This window comes from Falco naumanni, chromosome Z (genome assembly GCF_017639655.2).
Source record: "Falco naumanni isolate bFalNau1 chromosome Z, bFalNau1.pat, whole genome shotgun sequence".
NCBI lineage: Eukaryota > Metazoa > Chordata > Aves > Falconiformes > Falconidae > Falco > Falco naumanni.
Genome location: NC_054080.1, coordinates 5873350 through 5897335, shown reverse-complemented (window position 1 = coordinate 5897335; position 23986 = coordinate 5873350). Strand labels below are relative to the sequence as shown.

Genomic DNA, 23986 nt, shown 5'->3' with positions numbered 1-23986 from the left:
GCTTCACTCCTGACTTGCAGTTTCCTGGGGCTGGCATGCCAGTCCTCGCACGGCACCAGCCGTGGTGTTTAACAGACACAGTCCAGCCACAGCTGGGTCGCTGCGTCGGCTTTTCTGCTACGGTCGGTAAGAGCTGATGGCCACTCACATGCACCCAGGGCTTGGACCATCCCAGGGAGCACTTCAGGGCACCTACAGAGAAATGTCACTTAAGCTGTTCCAGGGGAGGGGGTGGCAGTCTGAAGGGTTCAGCCGGTGTTTTGAGGATCACATAAAAATTCCTTCTAAATCCCCATCCTTTCTAAATCCTTTCTAACCCAACCAGCACTGTTATCCCAGAGAATGTGCCCTGCCCTGCTGTAAATACCCACAGCACAGACGCGGCTCCAGGAGTCCAGCGTTGGTGATTTCCCACCACTGACTTGACAAAACGAAAGCAAAGCAGTGAAGCAGCACAGCCAGAAAGCAGCTCATTTAGAGCAAAGAAGGGGGGAAAAAAAGCTCTGACTTGTGTCTGCAGAAATACGAGTTTGGGAATATTGGTGAAAATATCAGTAATTAGTGGTTAAAAATTAAGGACTTCTGGCTAGCCATAATTTATGACGCGTCTAGCTCTGGTGGAATGGTTGCAGTTGATAATTACTTTCTAGCATGTGTTCACCAATTTATGTTCAAACATTAACAGAAACAGTTGGAAAGAACATGGTCTTTTACAGCCCTGATGGTAGCAGCCGTGTTATCAGATTGCTCCACTTGGTATATTTCACTGAAATTGAGCACATTTGAATACTTTTGAGATTATGAATTATTTACTAATTAATAGGCCCAAGCAGTCCCTTTAATTATAGTTTACAAATTGTTTTAAATTACTTAAGCAGTCTCTGGCTTCCTGCCGTTTGGTTTCCACAGTGTGGTAGAAAAGAGGTCAAGGTACACAGTACAATTATGATTTATTGATTTATACTGTGGAAGGGTAACAGTCTTCTTGGCAAGGCTTTACTTTCCTAGTGGCTTAAAAAAGGCTATTAGGCAATGACTAATATTATTATAGCTCTAATTTAATGTGATTAAATGGTTGTATTTTATTTGGCAGTGGCTGGTACAGTTTGAGAAACAAGGAATCATTTAATTACGAGAGTGATGGGGCTATTGGAAAGCCTAATTGAGGCAGGTAGGAAGTTTCATTACTTTTGTTTCAGTGTGGACTTAACAGATGTTGGATAGTTTCTTTCAGTTTGAAAATTCATCATGTAGCATTAGTAATATTTTATCTGGGTGGGGGGGAAGCACATTGCTTCAAATTACTTTGATTCACCCATTTCAAACATGGATTTAACCCCATATTTGTACAACTGCTGGCGTGCCTGACATGCTAATGTTCATACTATGCTGTATACAAATTTATCCTGAGTCTGCAAAGAAGCGGCGATGGAGTCTGTACCCCTGCAAAGGCCACTATGTCCCAAAACTGTTGGTTGCTTTTACTGGGGTTCCTCCATCACAGCAAGTTGGTCATTTTCGTGCTCAGCAGGCATCTGCCCTCAATCAATTCCTTAAGCAGCAGCATTTGAGCAAAGAGCAGGAGAGCAGAGCAGTACCTGGCTGAAACCCTAGAGGAGGCATGCTGCTGTGCAACAGGTTAGCACAAGGGACTGTCAAGGTGTCTTGCTCCCCATCATCATCATCACACCCCTGTGGCACCGTGACCCTTCCGCACACACTGGGTGCTGCTTCAAAGTGAAAAATTGTCAGCCAAATGGAAACTGCAGCCAAGTGTCACGTGGTGTGCCTGTATACGCAGTTAATTCTGACTAAATCCCAGTAGATACATATGGAAGGCACAAGCCAAATTCTTTTGGGTTGTTTGTTTTGGAAATTAATGATTGAATATTCAGGCTGCTTTCCATGGGAAAAAGCATTCATTTTCAGACAAATGCATGTGTATAGATAACCTCTCCTTTCCTATCCAATTACAAAGTCCAAACAAATATTATTAGATTACCTCCAAGCAAAAATATAACCTTGATCTTTAGATGACATTAATTAAAGACCCTATACTCACATAGGATGAAATGCAGCAGTGTTCAGTGCTTGCTTCAACAATGGTGCAGTTATCTATGAAAGAAGAAAAAGGTCACAACCACACACACACACACAAAAAAAAAAAAAAAAAGAACTTGGTGTGTTATCTATAACATTTCCTTTCCTCCTCCTTTAACATTGTTAAGCCTGTTTTTTTTTTAATGAAGATCAGGCATTCTGGCATGTACAGGTCATATGTAAAGATAGTGCAGCAGAGCGAGAGAGACATTTAATCAGACATTGATAATAGGCGTATCTTTAGTGTATCTTTCCAGCTTCCTGATGCACAGAAAAAGCTTCATATTCCCCTTGCTTATAAACAGCAACACAGTTGCTTTGGCGTTATCAGTAATACAAATCGCTGTTTTGATTTTTATACAAACTGACAACACTGATACCCTGGAACCTTTGCCTGAGTAAGGCAAAAGCTTCAATTTTTTGGAACTTAAGAAAAACAGTGTCACTGGAAGAAGCTGAAGTCTGAATTCACGGAGCTAGAGAGCTCAAACCAGTTGTGTCCTTCCTACAGCTGGCAGCTGCGGCAGGCAAGGCGCGGGCTCCAACTCACCACCTGCCACCGCAGCCCTTTGCAACACACGTGCTGCCCACCTCTGACTTGCGTGGTGCACACACCAGTTGTCCAGCGTGCATCACAGAGCCTACGTACCTGTCTGGCAGCCAAAGCTCCCTTCAGCTCAACAAAAAGCAGGTGAGCAGTGAAAAGAAAGTGCTGTTACATGGGGGCAACCCTCTTGGGCTGTCCTGTAAAAAACTGAAGAAAGAGAGTAAAGTGAAGAAGGAAACCATGTGGTCGTGGGCAGATTTTCTGCCCCAAACTTGAAAGCCTGAAACACAGCTAGAAGCGTGGCTCTCTCCAGCCCTCGCAGCATCCCTGGAAACCAGTTAAAGTTTAATCCAGAAACAAAAACAAGCATGAAACAACCTCTGAGAATCAAACAGAGCTATCTTTATGGCCTCAGAGACAAATTAACTGAACAGCCAGGGATGAGCATTGTATCACAAGGCTGTAGGCCACCCTTATTGTGTACGTAACCTGGCTGAGCAAAGGTATGGCAGCTTCATATCCATGTGCTCTGCAGGTCCTGCTTGCAAGGAAGCCAGATCAGATTTTGCTGATCCTGGGCTGCCGTGGACCCAGGTGATCCAGGTTGTGCAATTCACCAAGGGCTCCTTGGTATGGGCTAAAGCTAAGACCTGGAAAGATCTCAGGACACCAGCAAGCTGCCCTGTTCTCTCTCCTTATCTGTTGGGCCTCAGGAACCCAGACCTAGAACTTGCCATGTCCTCTCCCTTTCTCACGTTGTGCCAGAACAGTTTCCAAAGCTCTTTCCTAACGTGATAGTCATAGGCATGTCCTGAGGGTCCAAACAATGAACCACTTTTCTTCCAGACGTAGCTGGAACTTGCATGATCCATGAGACTGCATAAACCAAAGCTGTGAAGCTGGGTTTGATCAGATGCAACCGGTTCTTCTTCAGGATCTCCACCCTCAAGACACTAGAAGTGTGGGCATGGCAATGTTTTATCTCTGTCCCACCTAGACCTGCAATCTGGATGCCAGCAACAGTCCTCTTGAAGAAGACCATCCCTACAGCATGATTCTAGAGCAAAGATAAGCACAAAGATAACACATTCCCAAGGACTGGGAGTGGCAGAAGTTCCAAGTCATCATCTGGGCATCCCCCAGGGCTGTCACTGTGGCGACAGGAGAAGGGGGAAGTGAGACTCTGGGCAAAGGAGGTGACAGAAGCCAAATCTATTTTGTCTCTGCTGTATGCAAATACCTCCCGGAGGGGCACTTGTTCTCTGTCTGTGTGTCTAGTGCATGTGGGGAGTGGATGGCGAGCATCACATTAATTAAGTCCTCACCAGAAATAAAAGCGATAGTTTCAGATACACCCTGATCTCTGTAGTGGAAAGCCAAGGGCAGGTAAGCGTGAAGTGCATTTATTAATGCTGAGACACCACAGGGGGTAGCGGGCAAGAGCACGAAGAAGCCCATGGGCTACAGCTCAAGGGCTGTGAGTGAGCTGGGTCCGGCATCTGCATCTGCATCGCTGGTGGCACCTCTGCCCATCAGTGCCCTCTGAGCTGAGCAGGAGGGACAGCTGCCAGGTGTCAAGTCTGAGACCAAGGGTACCCAGTGCACAGGATGCAGGCAGGCGGCTGAGCGCAAGCTCACAGAGCAGCATGAACAGTCAGCCACCACCAAGTACGGGCTTTCTAAAGCTGGTGTGTCAGTTGCTGCATCCCGCTGTCTTTGCTGGGATTGCACACACCCCAGTCTCACACCGACCCGAACAGTGTTGTATTCCTGGTTTTTACGGGAGAGCTGGAGATTCGGTTCATCCACCTGCCAACCAAAAATAAAATTTTTGTTCGCAGCACAAGGCAGCTAGTTGAGGGCAGATTTGCATGCATGTCTGTAAATAAAAACTATAAATTCTATCCAGTGAAATCTGATGTTAAGAAACATTGTCTGGGAGCCACTGAATCAGGGTCTGACCTTGAGAAGCAGTAGAGCAGTCACTGCTGACTGTACCCTGCCAGTGCAAATGACAACAGCCACCCCAGGCGAAATCCTGCAGCTGCTAATAATCAAGTTAAGACAATGACACCCACTGTCACTGATTTGTTTTCTGTGTTTTCAGTTTTGGCCTAGAATGGGTCTTACCAGGAAGACACTTTTCTTCTTCTTCTTCATACTTAAGGGGAATAAACATCCCCCCTGCTTTCCCGCTCTTTGGATTCTTTCTATAAGAGTGTAGATGTGCAAACATCTCACTTGCAAATCCTCCCTCCCGAATCCAAGAAGTATTATTTTTTTTAAATCTCATTTATTTATTTAAGACAATTCATAAAATGCTGAACTATTCACAATACAGAACCTCTCTCTGCATTACAAGGAATTAAGCATGTGTCTTTATTTCTCCCTCCCCTAGGAAAACCAGAAATAACGGACCTAATTTTGAGCAAAACATGTATTGCCACCACTAATGTAAAACTCATATAAGACAAAAAAAGAAGAAGAAAAAAGCTTTAATTAGTTTCAACATGACTATTTTCCTTCTAGAGTAGATATCAGATTAAAATAAGTAACAAGCAGTTCAATTAGAAGTAATGAATTTGGAATGCTTGTGGTCTACAGGCACTAACTTTGTGTTTTATGATCTAGATGTTAACTTACTTCATGTGATGTGTAAAACACTGCCTCTTGTTGGCTAGTACTTCTGGGGAAAAAAAAAAAAAAGACTAATTCTAACAGTATTTTTGAGAGTATTTAAATATAACCAGAGAAGAGATGAATAGAAATGCACACTGTCTCTTCACTAATTCACACAGTTTCAGAAAGCTAAGATATTTTTAATCATGTTAGTCTCAGATTTATGAGAGGCAGAAAAATCTCAGCTTCTGTTTCCTTTGCAATAAAAGGTTGGTTTCATGAACATTCAAGACTCCTTTTCTGGGTTAGGAAAGCAAGATGTTATTGTTTTTCCATTTGTTTTCTCCTCTAGAGCATGCTGCTTTCAAAAACAAGGTCTGTGTCCCGGAGGTTGGATGGCATAACTGTGTATACTGGCTCCAAGGATTTAGCTGTCCATCTCCTGAGGCTACATGGGATTCTTTTCCATGCTCAGAGGATTATCTTTAATATTAATCTCCCAGTGTTTGTAATGAGCCATTCCATTTGCAAGTCAGAAGGCTTGCTAGTAACTGCCTGGCATTTGCCCTGTTCGTTCTTGCTCTGCTCTCCACAGCAAAGCGTGATTTTTAAAGTGGGCAGACTCTCTCCCAGCTGGTGATACAGTAGTGGTCCACACCGCTGCCGTAGGTCAGGCCTTACCCTAACCCTTAGTCCACTAAGGACCAGGATTAGTGGTCTTCTCATATGCAATGGAGGTCTTCTGCCAGGAAAACTGAATTTAAGCAGTTGATGGACTCTTCTCTCTGAAAAGCCCCTTAGCCCCACAAAGTAAAATTATTCTTGTTAAATTTGGCTCTCAAGATGCAAGAAGCTAAAAGCTGTAGGCACAGGGTCCTTGGAGAAGGATTGCAGCACTTTCCTTAAGGGTGCAGAATTGGTGCACCGTGCTGCATCAGAAGGCAGAGCATCACACTTATGGAAATAGTGGGAAGCAACTGGGTGGTGGAAAGCAAGAGAAAATGAAGACAAGGAAGTGCTCAGAAGTTTCTCCTCTTTGCTTCTGCTTTCCAGCTATAATCTTTCCTGCCAGAAGTACCTACTCTCACTCTTCCAAGGATCTGCCCAGAGCACACAAAAGGGGTGGCAGAAGCTGTAGACACCTTGCCTTTCATACAGTAGACAGCTAGTCAGAGCACTGCTCACAAACAAGGGCAGGGTTTCAGGCATTCTGGAGCTCCACCAAATTCAAACTCATTTCTTAAACCTTGAGACTAATCTAATGATCGGAGCGGAGAGTTTCCACCACCTGCGCACGTCAGTGCAGGCAAGGGTTGGCTGTTTGCTGGGACAGAAGTATTGAGATACTGCAAGGGAGCATGCGTGTCCAAAAACTTGCAGAAAGTCCCAGTTAAAATGGCCAGACCAGCTTTACTAAATGTCTGACAATAGCCGGGTACCAGGATTCACATGGGTGGAGACACATTAGCCATTTTGCCACCTGAACAGCCAAAGTGGGCAAATGCTCAACTCAGAATGGTCTCAAGTGCCTTTTGCTGGAATTAGGACATTACTCCTCAGGACCTCAGCCAGCTGAAGGTACAAACCGCAAAACAACGAAGAATTAAGAAGGAAATGGGTTCCTTCTCACAAGACAGAAAAAAAAAAAAAAAAAAAAAAAAAAAAAGAAGGTTCACATTTGGCATTATGCCAAACAGAGGCCTGGTTGAGGAAGAGGGAGCACAAGCCCACTTGCTATCGAGGCAAATGTTATTAGAAGGAATTAAGTGAATAAAGAGTGTCTTTGGGTAGGAATATGGGTGCACAGCAGTGACCGAGGTGCTGGGCAGGCAGATCAGGGAGAAGGACCACCCCTCCAGCAGCAGGGAGTAAGTCGGTGGGCCATTTTTAGACTCCTGCTGCAGGAACCATTGCAAACGGTATCTGATCGTGGAGAACAGAGGCAAAAAGGGCTCATTCTGGGGCTGAAGCAACAGAGAAGAGCTGTTTGAATCACCAGCGCAGACACTGCCTGTGTGCCTCGGCAGATGTGGCAGGGCTGACGGTGTTATCATCCTGCAGGAAGGAGCACATGAGTGCACTCACTGAGGAACAACTCGCTATCTCCTTTTATCAGGACTCCACAAGTATTTCAGGCGAGGTTCTTGTCTGTTTGTCCGTTCTTTTACTCTTGCCCTGCCCCAAACTCCAGCACATGTTGTTGTCCCACAGCAAAAAGAAATACAGTGCTCATGGAGAAGTCTGTCCGGACTTTGCCAGACGGGAAAATCATTGTATTTGCTTCTCTGCTTTCCCACTCCAGGGAGCAGACAGACCTGTGGCAGCAACATCGCAGTGGGTCCTGCACAGGGAGGCTGAGCAAAGGGAGATTGCAGACACCTCCTCTCTTGCAGCCCTGTTGGCAACTGTATATGCCATGCCTGGATGCGTGAGTCTTTCCAGTTTGGAAACTGGGAAATCACACGCTTAACTTCAGTTCAGGAATTGCAAAGCAGGAGCCAAGAAGTTTCTAGGGAAACCTGTTTCATAACCTGGACTGCAGTGTTTTAGCTTCCAGATTGAAATGGAATTTATTTTTCTTTTTATATTAAGCCCTTAGATCCTGTAATTATTTTCTGTCTGTGTGTACACCGTGACACGTACTTGTGTTTCACACACACTTTGAACCATCAAAAGATAGGCCAGATACTGCTGTTTGCTCTGCATGAAGAGTACGGAGCCAAACTGAAGATGGCAGCTTTTGGGAGTTAGAGCATCTCTGGATAAAATCACTGTGTGCTCAGATCGGAGGTGCTACAGCACAGGAATGACCACACTGCATTCAAAACCTGCCTGCTGAGTTGGGGAGAATCCTGACAGTTTCAGTAAAAATCCTTCCCTGCACTTCTGACAGCAGCCATTGCTTTGATACCTGCACCCCCCACACCCACCCACACCCACCCACCCCGGCCCAGGGCCATCTCTGAGCTGCAAGTTTTAGCCAGGGAGTGGCAACAGGGTTCTTAAATCTATGCTATCAGGCTCTGTGCTCACAGTTCCCAGAATACATTTATTTTTTCTGGATATCCAGGAAAGTCCTTCTGGGAGTCTGTAGTATAAGCCATTGGTAAAATAATCCTGTGAGTGAAGCCACCACCTCCAGGAAGAGCAGAGCGCTCACCTTTCCTGGGGATGCTGAGCAGGATGGCGGGACCCAACAGATGCCACATTAGCCTTTGGGTTTGCACAGAAAGAAAAAGATTTTGAAGTGCAGTAACAACAACGAAAAAGGTATTAATAATTGTCCCCAGATCTTGTGTATTAATGAAAATGCTTTCTCTACCATGAGCACAACTTTGACTTGGTTAAAATCCACCCACCCACCCACCCAAAACCATTCTTAGGGGTCTTGGGCTACCATTTAGGCCAGTTTACACAACTGTCTTCTCAGTTTCAGCACATCATTAGTCCCAGGTATTTAGTTCAATAATGCTTGAGTATTACCTTGCAATTATTTGCCATGTATTTACTGCATACAAGAGAACTACATTTCAATTATTTCAATGTATTTATTGCATAGAAGATTATTTTGAAACATAGCATAAAAAATGAGATTTTTTTTCTGTGAAAATTAACAGAATAACATACTGAATTGGGCAGATGAGCCCACTCTTGCATGTGCTATTTTCACTACGTGTTCCTGCCAGTAGAAGTTAACACAGGAGAAAATTCTGCTGCCAGCAGACTGGGCACACATTCTGATTTATTGCTTGTTTACACCAGTGCTGGTGAAGCAGAATCTACAATAGCAGCTCCAGGTCCACAGTATTGGCCGAGCTATAGTGGAATGTATGCGAAGGCAGGATATGCCTGAACTTAAGCAGTTGTCTAGTCAAACCTCTGCATGATCAGTCAACTTAGCATAATTTTATGTTGAGCACATAGGCACTTTATTGCTGTAAAGCTCTCAATACAATTTAATCCTTTGCAGATCAAAGCTCTCACCGTGCAGTTCCCGGCAGGATGATGACTTTGGATGTAGGATGCTGGAGCACTAAGCATTTGCACGGTAGAGACAGGACATGGATATACTGGGGCTTTCAACAAGGTTCTAAAGAAAAACAAAACAAAAAAATGATCTGCATATTTCTGTTCCTGGGTACATATCCCTGACACGAATTGACATTTCGGATATGTACCAAGAAAAGTGAAAAGTAGAATCTTCCACTATCTATAGTGGCTTTCTCTAAAACATCCCTTAAAAGATGTCTGCTGAACTTACCATTTTTCATTACTTATGCACTTGAATGTGGCATATATTCACCCACCTTTTGAAAAAGTGAATTTATTTATTTATCAGCATCTGAGTGGTGACAAACTCCTGAAGCACATCCATTCATTCACCTGATTTACATACATATTCAAGGAGCTTTAGGTGAAACTTGTCTGGAAATGGTGTCTCCCTCACACAGCAAACAACAAAAGGTTACGTCCACATTAGCCATAGCTTCTTCTGCCCCTCAAAACACAGAGAATGGCCTCTTGTGGAGAAATGATGGATCCTTTCATGTGGAAAAAAGCAAAGGCAGCAAGTGTCCTGGTGCTCTTTGCTACAGGAAGAGAGTGATGGTTAGTCATCTTAGACAACAGAGAACGAGTTAGTCAGCTTGGCAGGCCCTGTGGTAACACTTGGTTTGAAAGTTATCTGGCTGTGGATTTATTCATCTCATAGAAACAAAAAGATGTTTATACTCTATCAAATTTTCAATAACGCCCGAGATGAGGGAACCGCAGGAGGCATTCAGTCTGGCTAGGCTAGTCAAGCCAACTGTGAAGGTCCTCCTCCCATCCAGGTGTGGCTGTTGGGCACATCTGAGTCAGAGCACCCAGCTGCCCTGTTCCCGTCTCAGTCTTTGCCTCCTCAAGGAACAGCAAAAAGGAACAGAGGGGGACTTACACTGTTAACACACTGGATTTCCTACAGAGAGAATATTTTCATTTTTTTTAAAAAAAATGCTTCTAGAACAATAGCAAAACCCATCTCCCAATCTTGAACCATGTGAGCACCACCTAGAGACTTAAAATTCAGCAAATGCTGGCAGCAGACGTCATCCTACTGATCTGCTCTGAAAATCCTGATGCCTTTACAGTAAATCCCTAACCAGGCCAGTTGTGCAACAAGTTGAAGTGACACAAAGTATTAACATTTATGGTGGTGAGTCAAAATCAAACAAACATCCTTCTTTTATAAGCTTTCTCACAGCGTGTAGTAGCATGTGCTGCGAGTAGCGAAACATCTGTTACAACCCTGACTCTCTCGCAACTGAGCCAGTGTTGCAATCGCCCTGCGGAGCCAGGCTTCAGGTTAGGGCTTCACCAGGCAGAGGAGCAGCATCAGCAGTGGGCAACGCTCATCTCAGCTGCCTCGGGAAGAATGAAATAAATAAAAGAAACTCTTCAAAGGCCAGATTTTCTGTGTGCTATATTGCTGTTCTATACTATATTACATTACTAATTACTATTGCTGTTATATGTGATATTATATACTGACATATTGCTGCATCGTACTATATGCTATGAAGGTACTGCACTGCAAAGCATCCAAAACCAATTTTAACTCCATACTGCCAAACTGACTTCGATGATACCTGCAGTTCACCCAAGAGCCCAGAAAATCCCTTTTCAGCGGGGCTAGGTATGGGCAGAAAAGTTCATATGCTTAGATGGTTCCTTCTTGTCCAAAATTGCCCACTATGCTTCTGTTGGACTGCACCCGATTTCAAAGGCTGCCCCTTCTGCACAGAGGTATGGGTCTCCCTGACCACCCTGTTCTTCTGCGTATTGCCCATGGGGAAGAAAGGTTTGTTCACCACCCCACTCACCACCCACCACCCCCCCAGCAGGTTTTGCCACCGAGCAGAAAGACTTGGCCCTGTTTGCTCCATAGCATGACCAGCACAAAGAAAGGCAACAAAATTCCTGGGAGTCAGAAAATTAAGACTCCATGCAGCAGAACACATACTAATTAAATATAGACGTACACTCATTTCCCATCAATTCAAACATGTACTTAAAAAGCACTTATTTAAGGGCTTTGCTGACTAGAAATAGTTTCCTGTGTCTGTGAATGTTTTTGCAGCATTAGAGCTTAAAGATTATGTCTGCTTTGGATATGAGTGATGACTGTAAGCTGTGCAGTCCTACCGGCAATTACACAACTGGGACACAGAAGTGGGGTTTGTTTGGGGGTTTTTTGTTTGGGTTTTTTTTTTTTTTTTTTTTTTTTTTTGGCATGAGAAATAATTAGATACAGTAAAATCTGTATATCACCACAGCAAAATTCACAGGAAGATTTCCATAAGAAAAGTTTTCTTTTAAAGGGAGAAGCTGTTGCTCAGAGCTTGCCCAGCACTAAGCCTTTAGGCAAGCTCCTGAGGAAGGTATGAAAGGCTTGCATTATCATTTACTGTGTTTCTATACTCTGCTCAGAAACGTTTAAAGGAAAATTCCCTTGGTCTCCTGCTTTAATGTGTTTTTCTTACAGAGCGTCTGTGCAGAATCAGAGTTAATGATTCCTACAAGATCAGCCTGCCTCCCCCTCTCAGTTCTGGAATACTTCCTCTGGGGTTTTTTGGTTTGGTTGTTGGGGTTTTTTTTTTCCTTTCAAGGGAGGAACTTTTCCTGCTTATTTGTTACCCCAGATTACTGATCTAACTCTGTAATGCAATACTTGAACACTTCAACCAGAACAGGGATATCTTTGTTCTGGAGATTAGCAGAAAACTCAGCTCTTTGGGATCCCCTCTTCTGCCTGTGAGAAGAGTGGGAGAGTTTAATATTGTGAAACCAGCAAGGTAATGCAGTCGATAGCATGCAGCTGCCAGGGGTGCAACTCTTGTCCTTCACCTCCCCTTCCCCCTGTTGGTTTCAGATCACGGCATATTTTGTCATGTCACAATTTAAATTTCAAGCTCTCTGGCTCAAGACTGTGCCTTTATTTGGATTTGTAAAGTTCACAGATCTGGGTACTCGAAAACCGGTGAAAAGAGTACAGCTTAGGAAACTTAGAACAACAGCATGACTAAAAAGGTTCCCTGTCCAACAGCGTGTCCGCATCATCTTCCAGCTCCATAAACAGCCAGGAGAAATAACAGACTTATTTGTATCAAACAGACTCTATTGTTTTTATTAATCGGTGTTACATGTATAGGTTAATTAAAAAAGCTACAGTTTGTGAAATATGTCATCTAGCTACAAGATACAAATCTAGGCTGATTGCCATGATATCTATTGATGCTCAGCCACTGTAAAAAATTTACAGTTTGTTTTTTGATATACAAAACCTCAAGCAAACATTCCTTGTTAAACGTCCAGCGAAGCTCACAGCATTCTACTACACAGTTTCATATAGTGTTTTAGTGCAAAAGGAAGTACAAATATAAAAATACTGAGTCTTGAATTAAAAAAAAAAAAAAAAAAAAGAAACAGGAAACCAACAAAAAACCCAAGCAAGCCGAGGACTTAGAGGTGAGTGTCTGCTATGGGTATTCTTCTAAGCTCTACGATCTGGGAGTTAGCCATGCTGCCGCCGTCCTGGCTGCCGTGACAAGATTCATTATCGCTGACACTGAGACCTGCACCTGAAACAGCAAAACAAACAAACCAAACAAAGAAAAAGAAGAGAATCGGTGAGAACGGAATCCCGACACAGGAACGGTGATGTCATGTCCTGCTCCGCTTTACTCTGATTACTGCCATGCCTCCCTACCCTGCAATGATGCGGCAAGTTTCCTCGTGCCAGCCTGCAATTCTGAATCCACAGATTATAGCATTATCTCACATAGTTTGGTAGCATCCAGATAAGCTTTTTCATAATTCAAGTGTCAGTCACTTGTTTGTCTCGGGAAATCTTACAATAGCTATTCAGAGGGTGCCTTGGAATCACAAGAGCATAAATCAAGGCCTGGCTTAGGCTGGGTTCATGGTCTGGCTGTTACAGTCTGGTATTTCCAAGGACTTTTTCATGAAGAATTGATTTTTAATTATACAATTTCCCTGTTAAACTATAATTCCATCTGTTTTAATAGGACTGTAATTTCAACATGAGAAAAGACGCTGACTAAATACTCTTTAAACCCACATTTGGCACAAGCTGCTGTATTGTGTTGTTCTGCTGTGAGAGAATACTAGACTCTGGACCATGGAAACTTCCAACACATGTCAGGAGGCCACCTTCTCCATCCACCCATCACAGTTCTGCTAGCTTGTTGCTTCCATGTTGATTTTTAGGGGTTTGGGGTTTTATTTGGGAGAAGCTTTGAGTTGATTAGTGTCAAGAGGCATAACCCTGCACTAGTGTTTTTTTTTAAATGTGTATTTTTTTAGACCACTTATTCACAGAACGTCAGTTTTAACTATAAACTTCAGTGCATTTCCTGCCCCTCTCTTTGAATTGTAAAGTGAATCCTAAAATCTGTACATGGGTCTTGTTAGGGTTTAGGGTGTCTAGGCTTTACATTTGTTGAGCACTGTACATCAGTGTAATTAGGCACAGTGATTTCAAGAAAGGGTAATTCAGGCATGGTCCTACACTGATGCCACTTACAAACAACTGAAGAATTACTCATTTTGGGCAGAAATAGATCTGTAATGACACACAGTTTGAGGGGGTTGCAAAGGAATGACATTTGGCCCAAAAAACCTGGACTAGGGAATACTGGGAGAGGCAGTGATCTGCATTTTCATACTAAAAACTATTTTCAGGAGTTCCTATCAGTTGTACAATACATCTCTGATTTCTGCCTCACTTGATATTCCAGGCTTCGTCGAGTTTGGCAAAACACAAGATAAGGGTAATTTACTTTTTTAGAGTTACTTCATTATTTTCTATGCCCTTTATTGTTTGACTTTTCTAAAGTTTTTCCATAGCACCCTTCCTTCCACACCCCCAAGAGGCGCAGGGAGAAGGGGGCAGCAGAGGGATGCCCTTTCGCCATGGGAAGTCAGGCTGCAATCTCGAACGCGGAGCTTGGTTCAGAGAACCTGAGCAGGACTTGGCAGGCGTCCCTGCAGAGCTCTGGAAGGAGCCCTTGTAGGGGCCAAACTCGGATGCAGCGCTGCATGAACCCAGCCTGACTGCATCCTGGTGAACAGTGGGCATTTCTGCGCTGCGATGCTTCTTACACCTAGTTTTGGTGTTCAGGTATCAGGGTGAACATGCACTCATTGACATCTACTAGATGAGTCCTGTTCTTGGGTCTGCGTGACCCAAGCTCTTGAGACACCATCAATTACTCCTGTCAGGAGTAAAGATCCACCAGTGAGCAAAGACACAATAATACAGACAAGAAGATTAGGCTCTGAATCATTAAAATACTTGTTTATAAGTGTACTGAAGATGATTAAGCTGTACTTACTGATTTAAATTTATATGCATATTTAACCTCCTAATGGAATCAAGGTCCCAGTAACTCAAAGCTGCTTAAAAGTCCTAGGAAAAACAGCAATTGCATATGCAAGTTATTTGGGTTTTTTCTTATCTTCTCTAAAACTGTTCTAGAAAGGAATCACGAGCGTAATGGAGAAGATAAATCAGACTGCTGTATTTATCATTTGGTGACAGAAGAACAAGGTAATAACTTTGAAGTAAATTATTTTGAATGGAGAAAGAAAACAATACTGATTATGTAATATCATTAACACTGGAATTCACTTGAAACATACGTTTAGGTTGAAGAGGGTATAAGCTTCAAAAAGGGAAAAAATACATTATTGAAAAAACGTTTAAAATCATGTTACATAAATATGATCGTCCTGGGTTCAGATTTTAAGATGAACACTGACTGTTGGGGCTACAAAGATGTTTGTCTTACTGGTGGTTATACTGCAATTACTCAGTACAGGCTTTCTGAAAGAACCTCGTGCTTGTCACTACAAAAAGATCGGGTACAGGTCTATTATAGTATTACACTACGTATATTCTTAAATGTCAGATATATGTGCAAGCTTTGTACGTGCTTTGTGCAAAGTAAGAGGAGATTTTTTTGTTGTTGTTGTTACAGAGGTTCCTATCAGTAACTTGGCATAAACCAGAGACTGAAGTAGGCTACTCTGGGTTTACAAGGATCTTGCTCTACTGCTGATGCAAAGACAAACTACGTAAGAGCTGATTCTTTTTAGGAATGAGAGATGAAATGTAACCAGGATACAAACTTACCAAACACTCGGCAGACTGGGAAGGGTACGACTGTTTACACGATGGAGTTTCACAGAGTTCATTGGTCACGCTTACTCCGAGATTACAGCTGGATTTAAACTCAGACCATAAAACCCAGGTACTCCTCTAGAGATGCTAGAGTTGGATGGCAGGTACATAGCGGGAACTATTACTTCTCCCAATTTGTGAAGAAACTATTTTAAGTTTCTTAAAAGACACTGGAAAACGAGACCTTCCTTCCTTTCTTTTTGTGCCAGAGGACTAGCTAGAAACCGAAGTCACAGCTGCCGGGCGAAGCCAGCGAGATCCCTCCAGCGACATCTACTGGCCGAAGGATTTCTTCAGTCCATTCCTACGTGCCTTCGAACGCCAGCTCTCATCCCCTGCTCCTTCAGACTCCCACTAAACTCCCAGATCTCAACTCAGATCTCAAACTCCCACTAAAACATTTTACGGGAGACGGAGTTTCTTCTGTAATTACTGTACTCATATCTCTGGGGAGACTTCATATCTCCTAAGCACTTCCATCTTGCTTTCTGAATGACTCATGATGCATATTGTGTGTAAGACATATGTTAGATAGAAAGGATTAAGCTATACGAACCGACTTTCATTCTTCTTTCAGGGCTTTGACTTTACAGAAATGACACCAACAGACACCCAGACTTTGACCAGTCAAGCTCAGATCGGAATAAAAAGATTTCCTGGGTTTTACACAGCCATGTTTCACAGCCACCAGGCAGCATATTTGTGCTCACAAACGAGAAGTTGAATTAATATGCAAAGGGGCTACCCTTCCTTCCTTTCTTTCTGTGGGACGAGCCTTTCAAAACAGAAATGACATAGGGCAAGGCATGGATCTAGCACTTTGCCACCACCTACGATTTACCTACCCTGTGACAGACAGTCGCCGGGATGCTGTGTTGAACACCTTTCAAAATCTGAAATTTCAAATGTTTCCTCTAGTTCAGGATGCCCAACACGAGATAATTCTTAAACCAGGCACCAACAGTGGTAACACCAAGGTTTAAAAAATACTGACTTTGGAACCTGAGCTGTATTATATTGAAAGCTATGAGCTGATTTATATAGCATCGTTATTATAATAGTTGTATTTGTGTGTGCTTTTTAACTTATACCGTAGTTTTTTCCAGGTATTCTCAATGTAGAATATTTATTTAGGATTTACCACATATGCCTCAATAAGAACAATACACAGAGATGTGGATGTAGCAATATCCTCCACTGATACTGTCCGATACATATTTGCAAAGTACCATCTGCTAGGCTGATGTTCTCTGTCTAACTTAAAAATGCCTTTGCAAAAAACTTCCTATGGGAGTGGGTCACTCCTCAGCACTGGAGGGGTTTGGGCCTCTCCCAAAGGCTTTGCTGTGCTTTGCATTCACACCTCACCCAAAGGAAGGAATTGGCTGACTTTTGTGCATCACTGAAGGGGGAGGGCAAGAGCATCTGTAGGAGACGGGAATATGGATGGAAGCTCAGAGATCAGTAAGCTATTGTGTCTTTATGGTATTTGTGCTTTAGAGCAAAGCTGATGGACACTTGCTACTTTGGGACAGATTCCATCTACTTTTATTCTGCTGGCCCCTTTCTCAACTCCCCAGCCCCAACCAGAGCAGAAGTCCTTGGGGAATTCTGCTGTACCGGGCTTTAGCCTCAATGACAGTCACATACAACCCTGACAATCTGGAAGGCAATGGTCTTAGGAAACTCTCTGTCAACATAAACCTTGCACCAGAAATGAGAGGAAAAAGGAGATCTAGTCCAAAATGATAGCACTTTTAAAGTTAATTAGTGCACTTAACAAAAAGAAATTGGCAATTGATTGTCTTTCTCAGTAGAAGCTAAGCCTTTGATTCATTATAAAGGCCATAAATTAAATGTAATTAAATAAATAATTTAAAATAAATAATTTAAGACAAATTTGTAAACATTTGGGGGGGGGGGGTGGTGGTGTTAGCACACATCACACATCAATAAGCAGGACATGTCCCTAAATTATTTCTCCTACCATAATTGTTCTATAATTTCCTTCGCATAAACTGCCCTGGAGCTGTCTGGCCTTCCAAAAGATCCCCACAGTATAAGAGATGATGTGATATAGTGAACCCTGACTATGCGTTTCTGTATCAGCATGCACATACTTGATGGAAAGGAGGAGTTAATTGATAAGCATTCAAAGGCCATGGCATTATGATATAAGAAGTCTAGCTTCTGGATTTCTTGCACCAAAAAAAAAAATAATAAAAAAAATAAAATAATAATAAAAAAAATTCTATGGCCACGTAATGCAAAGGTTGCATGAAGCTAGTGCAAAAGCTGGCTAAGAAACAGTACCACCCTCACCCACCTAACTTGCTAGAAATGCAGCTGTATGCCATCTGTATTTCAGGTTAATTTGTAAATAGGCCCAGCAGTAATGATTATGGAACCAAGGGCTAAGTGCATAGTTCTACCACACATTTCTTTAGCAATAAGGCTGAGTGTGCCAACGCACCGATTTGTGTAGCTGCACTGCAAACTGCCAAGTGATAAACCACTGTGTGTTAAAGAATAAAGTTATGCTGCCGGGGCTGGTTTCATTTTTTTCAACCTGCACCAGTCATCCCTCACTTCTACTCCTGGCAGCGGTCAGCTGCAGTGGGGATGGGAGGACAGGAACGAGACCTTAGCTTTGCTGTGATAATACCCCTCGTTCTCACTGCCAGATGAAACTCTGTGGCTACAGACAGTGAGCATAAATTAAAGTAGCCTTCAGACAGCTCCAAACTGCATAAGCAGAAAGGACAGATGAAGCACAAAGAAGCATAAAGACATTTTTGCATATTCCTTTGCCTATCAGTGCTGATCCTCAGCCAACCGTCAGAGTGTATTTTAGCTAATATTTTAGCACAGCTGAGGCTGAGTTTGGTTACAGGTTGACAGTTTTAAGGAATGACAGATAATGGAGGTTTCTGTTTCTGCTTATCAGAGGTAAAGCTCCAGCAATGGCAGAGAAAGCATTTCCATTCTTCCTCTATACCCAAGAGCCACACCTCCCTGTTTAAGATTCATAAAAACATCTAATGTGGTACCAAGCACCTTTTCCATGCTCTCCCAGGGACTTGTCTGCTTGAGATGAGGAATTCTCAGCCTACTGAAATAAAGTCTGGCCTAAAGAGGTTTGAGAAGCATGACTTACAGCAAATGGCAGACAAAAGCAAGGTAGCAAAAAGGTGTCTCAGCTGCCCATACCCATCAGCCTATTTAGAGAAGAGGTGCTGGTCTTCCAGTTGCTGATGACCATCGCTTCCTTGAAGCTGGGACTGGTGCTCAAAGGGCATCAAACTGATGTGGAGTGGCAAGGGGAGAGGGGGAGAGAGAGGAAGAGGAAGAGGAGGAGGGAGAGGGAGAAGTCTCTAAGATGAGCTGTTGTGGTTTCATGAGTACGAGCAACAATGCAAGAGAGGAAGAAATGTGCTGCCAGGAAGGACCAGAAGACAGGCTCCTCTCAGTGACTGCTAGCTTGACTGTATCATAAAATTCCCACTAGACCACAACTCGGTGAATTTTTTAGCAGCAGAAGCCTGTGCTGCCAAACAGAGAAGTAATCCCACCTCCCACCACCTCATCTCCCCTTTCATTCCTTCCATGTGGTTCCCTCCCTCGTGCCATTGGGAGGACCTTGACTTCTTGGCATGGCCAAGGCACTGAACGGCACTGAAGTGGACTGGAGAGCAGGTCTGGATGCAAATAATACAACAGATACCATTTTTAGTTACAGAAAAAGCTCATGGTTTTTTTTGGTTTGAAGTATGTGTTGAGCTACAGCTTGTATCTAAGGCAATAGCTGATAAACATTTACTTTGGTGGTTAAAGCTACTCTAACCTCAACGCTGCCTCTTCAGCTTGGCTTGCTCAAATGTTATGTGTGGGTCTGTAGCCAGAGGAGACAACTGGTTTGGCTTAGAAATCATCTTTTTTTTGCCCCCATAATGTTGCTGGGGACATGGTTTTGGCACATGAGTAAGGGTTGGGATAAAATGTTCAGATACTACTTGAATCAGTAATGCAAGCAAAAATATTTTTCTCCAGCTGTGGCCTGAGGTCTCTGCTTTAAATCACATTAATACAAAAGGTTCATAAGAACAAATGGTAATAAAATACTAATTAAGAAGACAATAATGAAATATAGGCAAAATCATCAAAAGCTGGTTCTAGACCTACTTCCTCTAGAAGGACTGAAAACAAATTAACTAAGGACAAAGCTTGAAGATTTATTAAAAAATCATTAAATGCTAAAGTTGTGGTGAATTATATTAACCATGAGCTTTAACTACTGCTGTTGCCTAGATTGTTCTTCGTGATTTAATACTCAGTCTTCCACAGTGCACAGAGTTTACTGCAGAAAATAGGCCAATGGATGTCAACTGAGCTGCTTAAGCAGTAAACGCTGTGGGCAACGGTGGGAATACTAGGTATGAACAGCTTCATATCTTATTAACTATCTATGAATTATCTGGTTTCCTTCAAAATATTCAGGCAGGAGTAAAAAAGTAAAAGCTACCTTCTTAGGTGCTTAAAAGAAAGGTTTGTAACTCTAAGCGTATGCACCTAGGTTTGAAAGTTCCCCAAAATCTTTAACTGCGTAACAAAGCAGAAGTAGTCTGAAAAGTGTCCAGGAAAATTAATAGGTACAATACAGATTTTTTGACAATCTTCATAATGTCAAATTATGAATTTGATATTCATAAGATACATATTCAAATGTATCTCTTAGCACTACGTCAGTTATTAATCATCCAAATATCTTCATAATTAGAGGAATTTTCTGCAATGGAAATTGGCTTAGGAGGTAAAGTATTATGGATATACTGAATAAAAGTACCCCTTCATTCCCAGCCTTCCAACCAGTTTGCCCGTTTTCCTTGGTATCACTGAAGGGAACAAACTCCTGAAATTATCAGTGCCAGAGCACTTAACCTGTTAATGTCACCAGTACTTGCTGTTGTCTCTTGCAAGACTCCAAGGTATCCTCAAAGACTATTCATGTGACCTCCCACTACCAAGCTACTCCATTTGTGCTTCACCTGGTACCGAGAGGAGGTGGGCTGTGGTCAGCATCTGCCAGGGCTTGCCTGGTGGAGCTCCCTGCGCCTTTGTGGTCATCTTATCAGACATACCCATGATGACCTATCCTTTAACCACATTTCATTCCTTTTCTTCCACCTGTGGCCATGCTTGGCTACCTATTTATGTCACCATCTGAGTAAACTGAAGTTTCGCTGGTGGAGTGGGTGAGAGGCAGAAAAGCAATGCATAACTGAGGGAAAAGCTGGGATCTTTAAGACTGGAACTCCAAGTCTGTTGAGGGGTGTCTGATTACAAGATATTTTGTTTTGCTGGTGGAGTTTGAGTGTGGACATCTAGAATGGCATCCCCTGCTTCTGTTCTCCACCAACACGGTGAACTCAACATAGCTGGCTCTTGAGTTTGGGCAGAAATCTCTCTCGTTGAAGTTTCCAGTGTAGTCCATTTTTCAGGTCCAAATGTATTTTATATAAATATTTTGTCTTACACTTATTGGGAGAATCAATATTTATGAAATTATGCTGTTTCTCACAGAGACATGTATGTGTGTGTATATATATCTATAAATAAAGATAGGCATTGTATATACTCTGAGCATCAATTTGAAAAAGAAAGGAAAAGAAGACAAGACAGCCCATGTCTAGAGACAGCAAGACAGCCATTTAAGCATTTGTGAAAAAATGTCAGAGCTTTCAGTCTGCTGGCACTTTCTGTAGGTCTGCTTACCATCCTGACTCAAAATACATTTCTGCAGGCTCCCTTTCTGTTACTCTAGATAGTCTGCACAATATTTTTCCTGGAATAGCAGCCCAAGGCAGAACAATGTAATTCAAATCTTCTGTGGCAATCAGATTATATTAACAGATCTTGTTAACTGGATGTCATGGAACGATGACACCATTGGGGTTTGAGGAATGAAGTGATGAGCGACTTACCAGTCTTTAGAGCAAATATTAGGTCATCAAACTCCTGCGATTCCTCATCAGCAACCAATGAGCTGGCATTAAACCCTCCAGAAGGGTGGAAAACATTGCCATTTTGTGGACTCTGCTTAAAGGCAGCACTAGCTTGACTAGTAGGCTGCAAGGATGCCCTCTCCCAGTCTGCAGGCACCTGCAACATTTAAAAAGACACAGAAATGCAGTAATCCTCAAAACAGTGACCTCAGACTACGAGCAGAGCTGAACTCAGGACCAAGAGATTTTGGAACCAGCTATTCTGTCACTTGTATGGTGAACCAGGTAGCTTTTTGGGGGTTTTAATAAATAAATGAATTAAATATATATATGGTAACTCAATTACAAGTCATTTAACCTTGTGTTTATTACGCTTGTCCTAGCTATCTCAAAAATTTGAAACAATATTGTTATTTCTGAATATTTGCCCCTGGTATGGAGAACTTTAAATTAAAGCACTGAAAGGTTCCAGCTCACCCCTCTCTTACCTTTGCCTCTTTCTCTGCTGGACCCTGCTTCTCCCTTCTATAGCCACCAATCATCATTACTTTCCATAAGATCTACAGTCGGCAAACCACTGTTTCCCCTGTTTACTAATTCAATATTTTAAAGTAATTTGCCGGTCTCTCTTTGAAGGTTCTGGTGGTGGTATAGAGTCCTACAGTTTTGACACCAACTTAGCTAAAGTTCACTCGCTTTTAACGTGTTTAAGGTGGAGCTGCACAAAATAATCAGAATTTCAGTTCATGACAAAAGAGGTGGTTACAAAAATCTATCTCCTCCTTAAATGAAAAGACAAAATACTGAACTCTAAGAAAATGTATTATAGGACAATAAGAATATATTTTCTTAGTTTATTGTTCATCCACTCTTTAAGAGCTCAGGAATGTAAAAGCCTCCTATACAGAGCTGAGAAGTTATGCCATCCACTAAACTGGGGACTCAGGCCTCACCTTAAGTGAGATGCTGAGAAGTTGAGTAAATTTAGTGGTCTGCCAGGAGACAGCTAAGAACCTTTAAAATACAGTCAAGCAGGTAGAGAAATGGGCAAAAGAGCTGCCAGGTAAGCAGCTTGGTTTTCACAAAAAATATTATTAGAACTGACATGTTCCCTTGAAATATTTCAATTCCATTAAATTGGTGTTTCCCCTGGGAAAAATGTTTAGCTGGAAAGTTTTCAACTAGCTCTATCAACATGTACATGAACACAGCAGCAAAAGTCACCTTGGTTTACTACAGGCAGTGAAAAGTGATACTAGCAGCACTCCAGTTTCAGCAACAAAGAGGTTGAAAGTCATGTCCCTCAATTTTCTTTTATATTTCTCTTTTTTTCTTTTTTCTTTTCTTTTCTCTTGCCTCTTTTCTTCTTTTTTCTTCTCCTCTCCTCTCCTCTCCTCTCCTCTCCTCTCCTCTCCTCTCCTCTCCTCTCCTCTCCTCTCCTCTCTTCTCCTCTCTTCTCCTCTCTTCTCCTCTCTTCTCTTCTCTTCTCCTCTCTTCTCCTCTCTTCTCCTCTCCTCTCTTCTCTTCTCCTCTCTTCTCTCTTCTCTTCTCTTCTCTTCTCTTCTCTTCTCTTCTCTTCTCTTCTCTTCTCTTCTCTTCTCTTCTCTTCTCTTCTCTTCTCTTCTCTTCTCTTCTCTTCTCTTCTCTTCTCTTCTCTTCTCTTCTCTTCTCTTCTCTTCTCTTCTCTTCTCTTCTCTTCTCTTCTCTTCTCTTCTCTTCTCTTCTCTTCTCTTCTCTTCTCTTCTCTTCTCTTCTCTTCTCTTCTCTTCTCTTCTCTTCTCCTCTCCTCTCTTCTCCTCTCCTCTCCTCTCTTCTCTTCTCTTCTCTTCTCTTCTCTTCTCTTCTCTTCTCTTCTCTTCTCTTCTCTTCTCTTCTCTTCTCTTCTCTTCTCTTCTCTTCTCTTCTCTTCTCCTCTCTTCTCCTCTCTTCTCTTCTCCTCTCTTCTCCTCTCTTCTCCTCTCCTCTCTTCTCTTCTCCTCTCTTCTCTCTTCTCTTCTCTTCTCTTCTCTTCTCTTCTCTTCTCTTCTCTTCTCTTCTCTTCTCTTCTCTTCTCTTCTCTTCTCTTCTCTTCTCTTCTCTTCTCTTCTCTTCTCTTCTCTTCTCTTCTCTTCTCTTCTCTTCTCTTCTCTTCTCTTCTCTTCTCTTCTCTTCTCTTCTCTTCTCTTCTCTTCTCTTCTCTTCTCTTCTCTTCTCTTCTCTTCTCTTCTCTTCTCTTCTCTTCTCTTCTCTTCTCTTCTCTTCTCTTCTCCTCTCCTCTCTTCTCCTCTCCTCTCCTCTCTTCTCTTCTCTTCTCTTCTCTTCTCTTCTCTTCTCTTCTCTTCTCTTCTCTTCTCTTCTCTTCTCTTCTCTTCTCTTCTCTTCTCTTCTCTTCTCCTCTCTTCTCCTCTCTTCTCTTCTCCTCTCTTCTCCTCTCTTCTCCTCTCCTCTCTTCTCTTCTCCTCTCTTCTCTCTTCTCTTCTCTTCTCTTCTCTTCTC

General features: G+C 42.6%; 1 protein-coding gene and 1 long non-coding RNA gene across 2 annotated transcripts in view; one reads left to right on the top strand and one right to left on the bottom strand.

Annotated features, from left to right (window-relative positions):
* Window positions 1-2176: 2176 nt before the first annotated feature.
* On the top strand, window positions 2177-9469 carry LOC121080786. Its single transcript, XR_005825498.1, has 2 exons — window positions 2177-2791; window positions 3494-9469. It is a non-coding gene; the product is annotated as an uncharacterized LOC121080786 (long non-coding RNA).
* Window positions 9470-12404: 2935 nt separating this feature from the next.
* ADGRV1 (adhesion G protein-coupled receptor V1) overlaps window positions 12405-23986 on the bottom strand; it is a 292864-nt gene continuing 281282 nt past the window's right edge. Inside the window, exons 90-91 of the mRNA XM_040578910.1 lie at window positions 21491-21668; window positions 12405-12885 (exon numbers count right to left, since the gene is read on the bottom strand). Coding sequence (XP_040434844.1) covers window positions 12767-12885; window positions 21491-21668 — 297 coding nt within the window. The 3' untranslated portion in view covers window positions 12405-12766. The remainder of the gene's footprint in view (window positions 12886-21490; window positions 21669-23986) is intronic.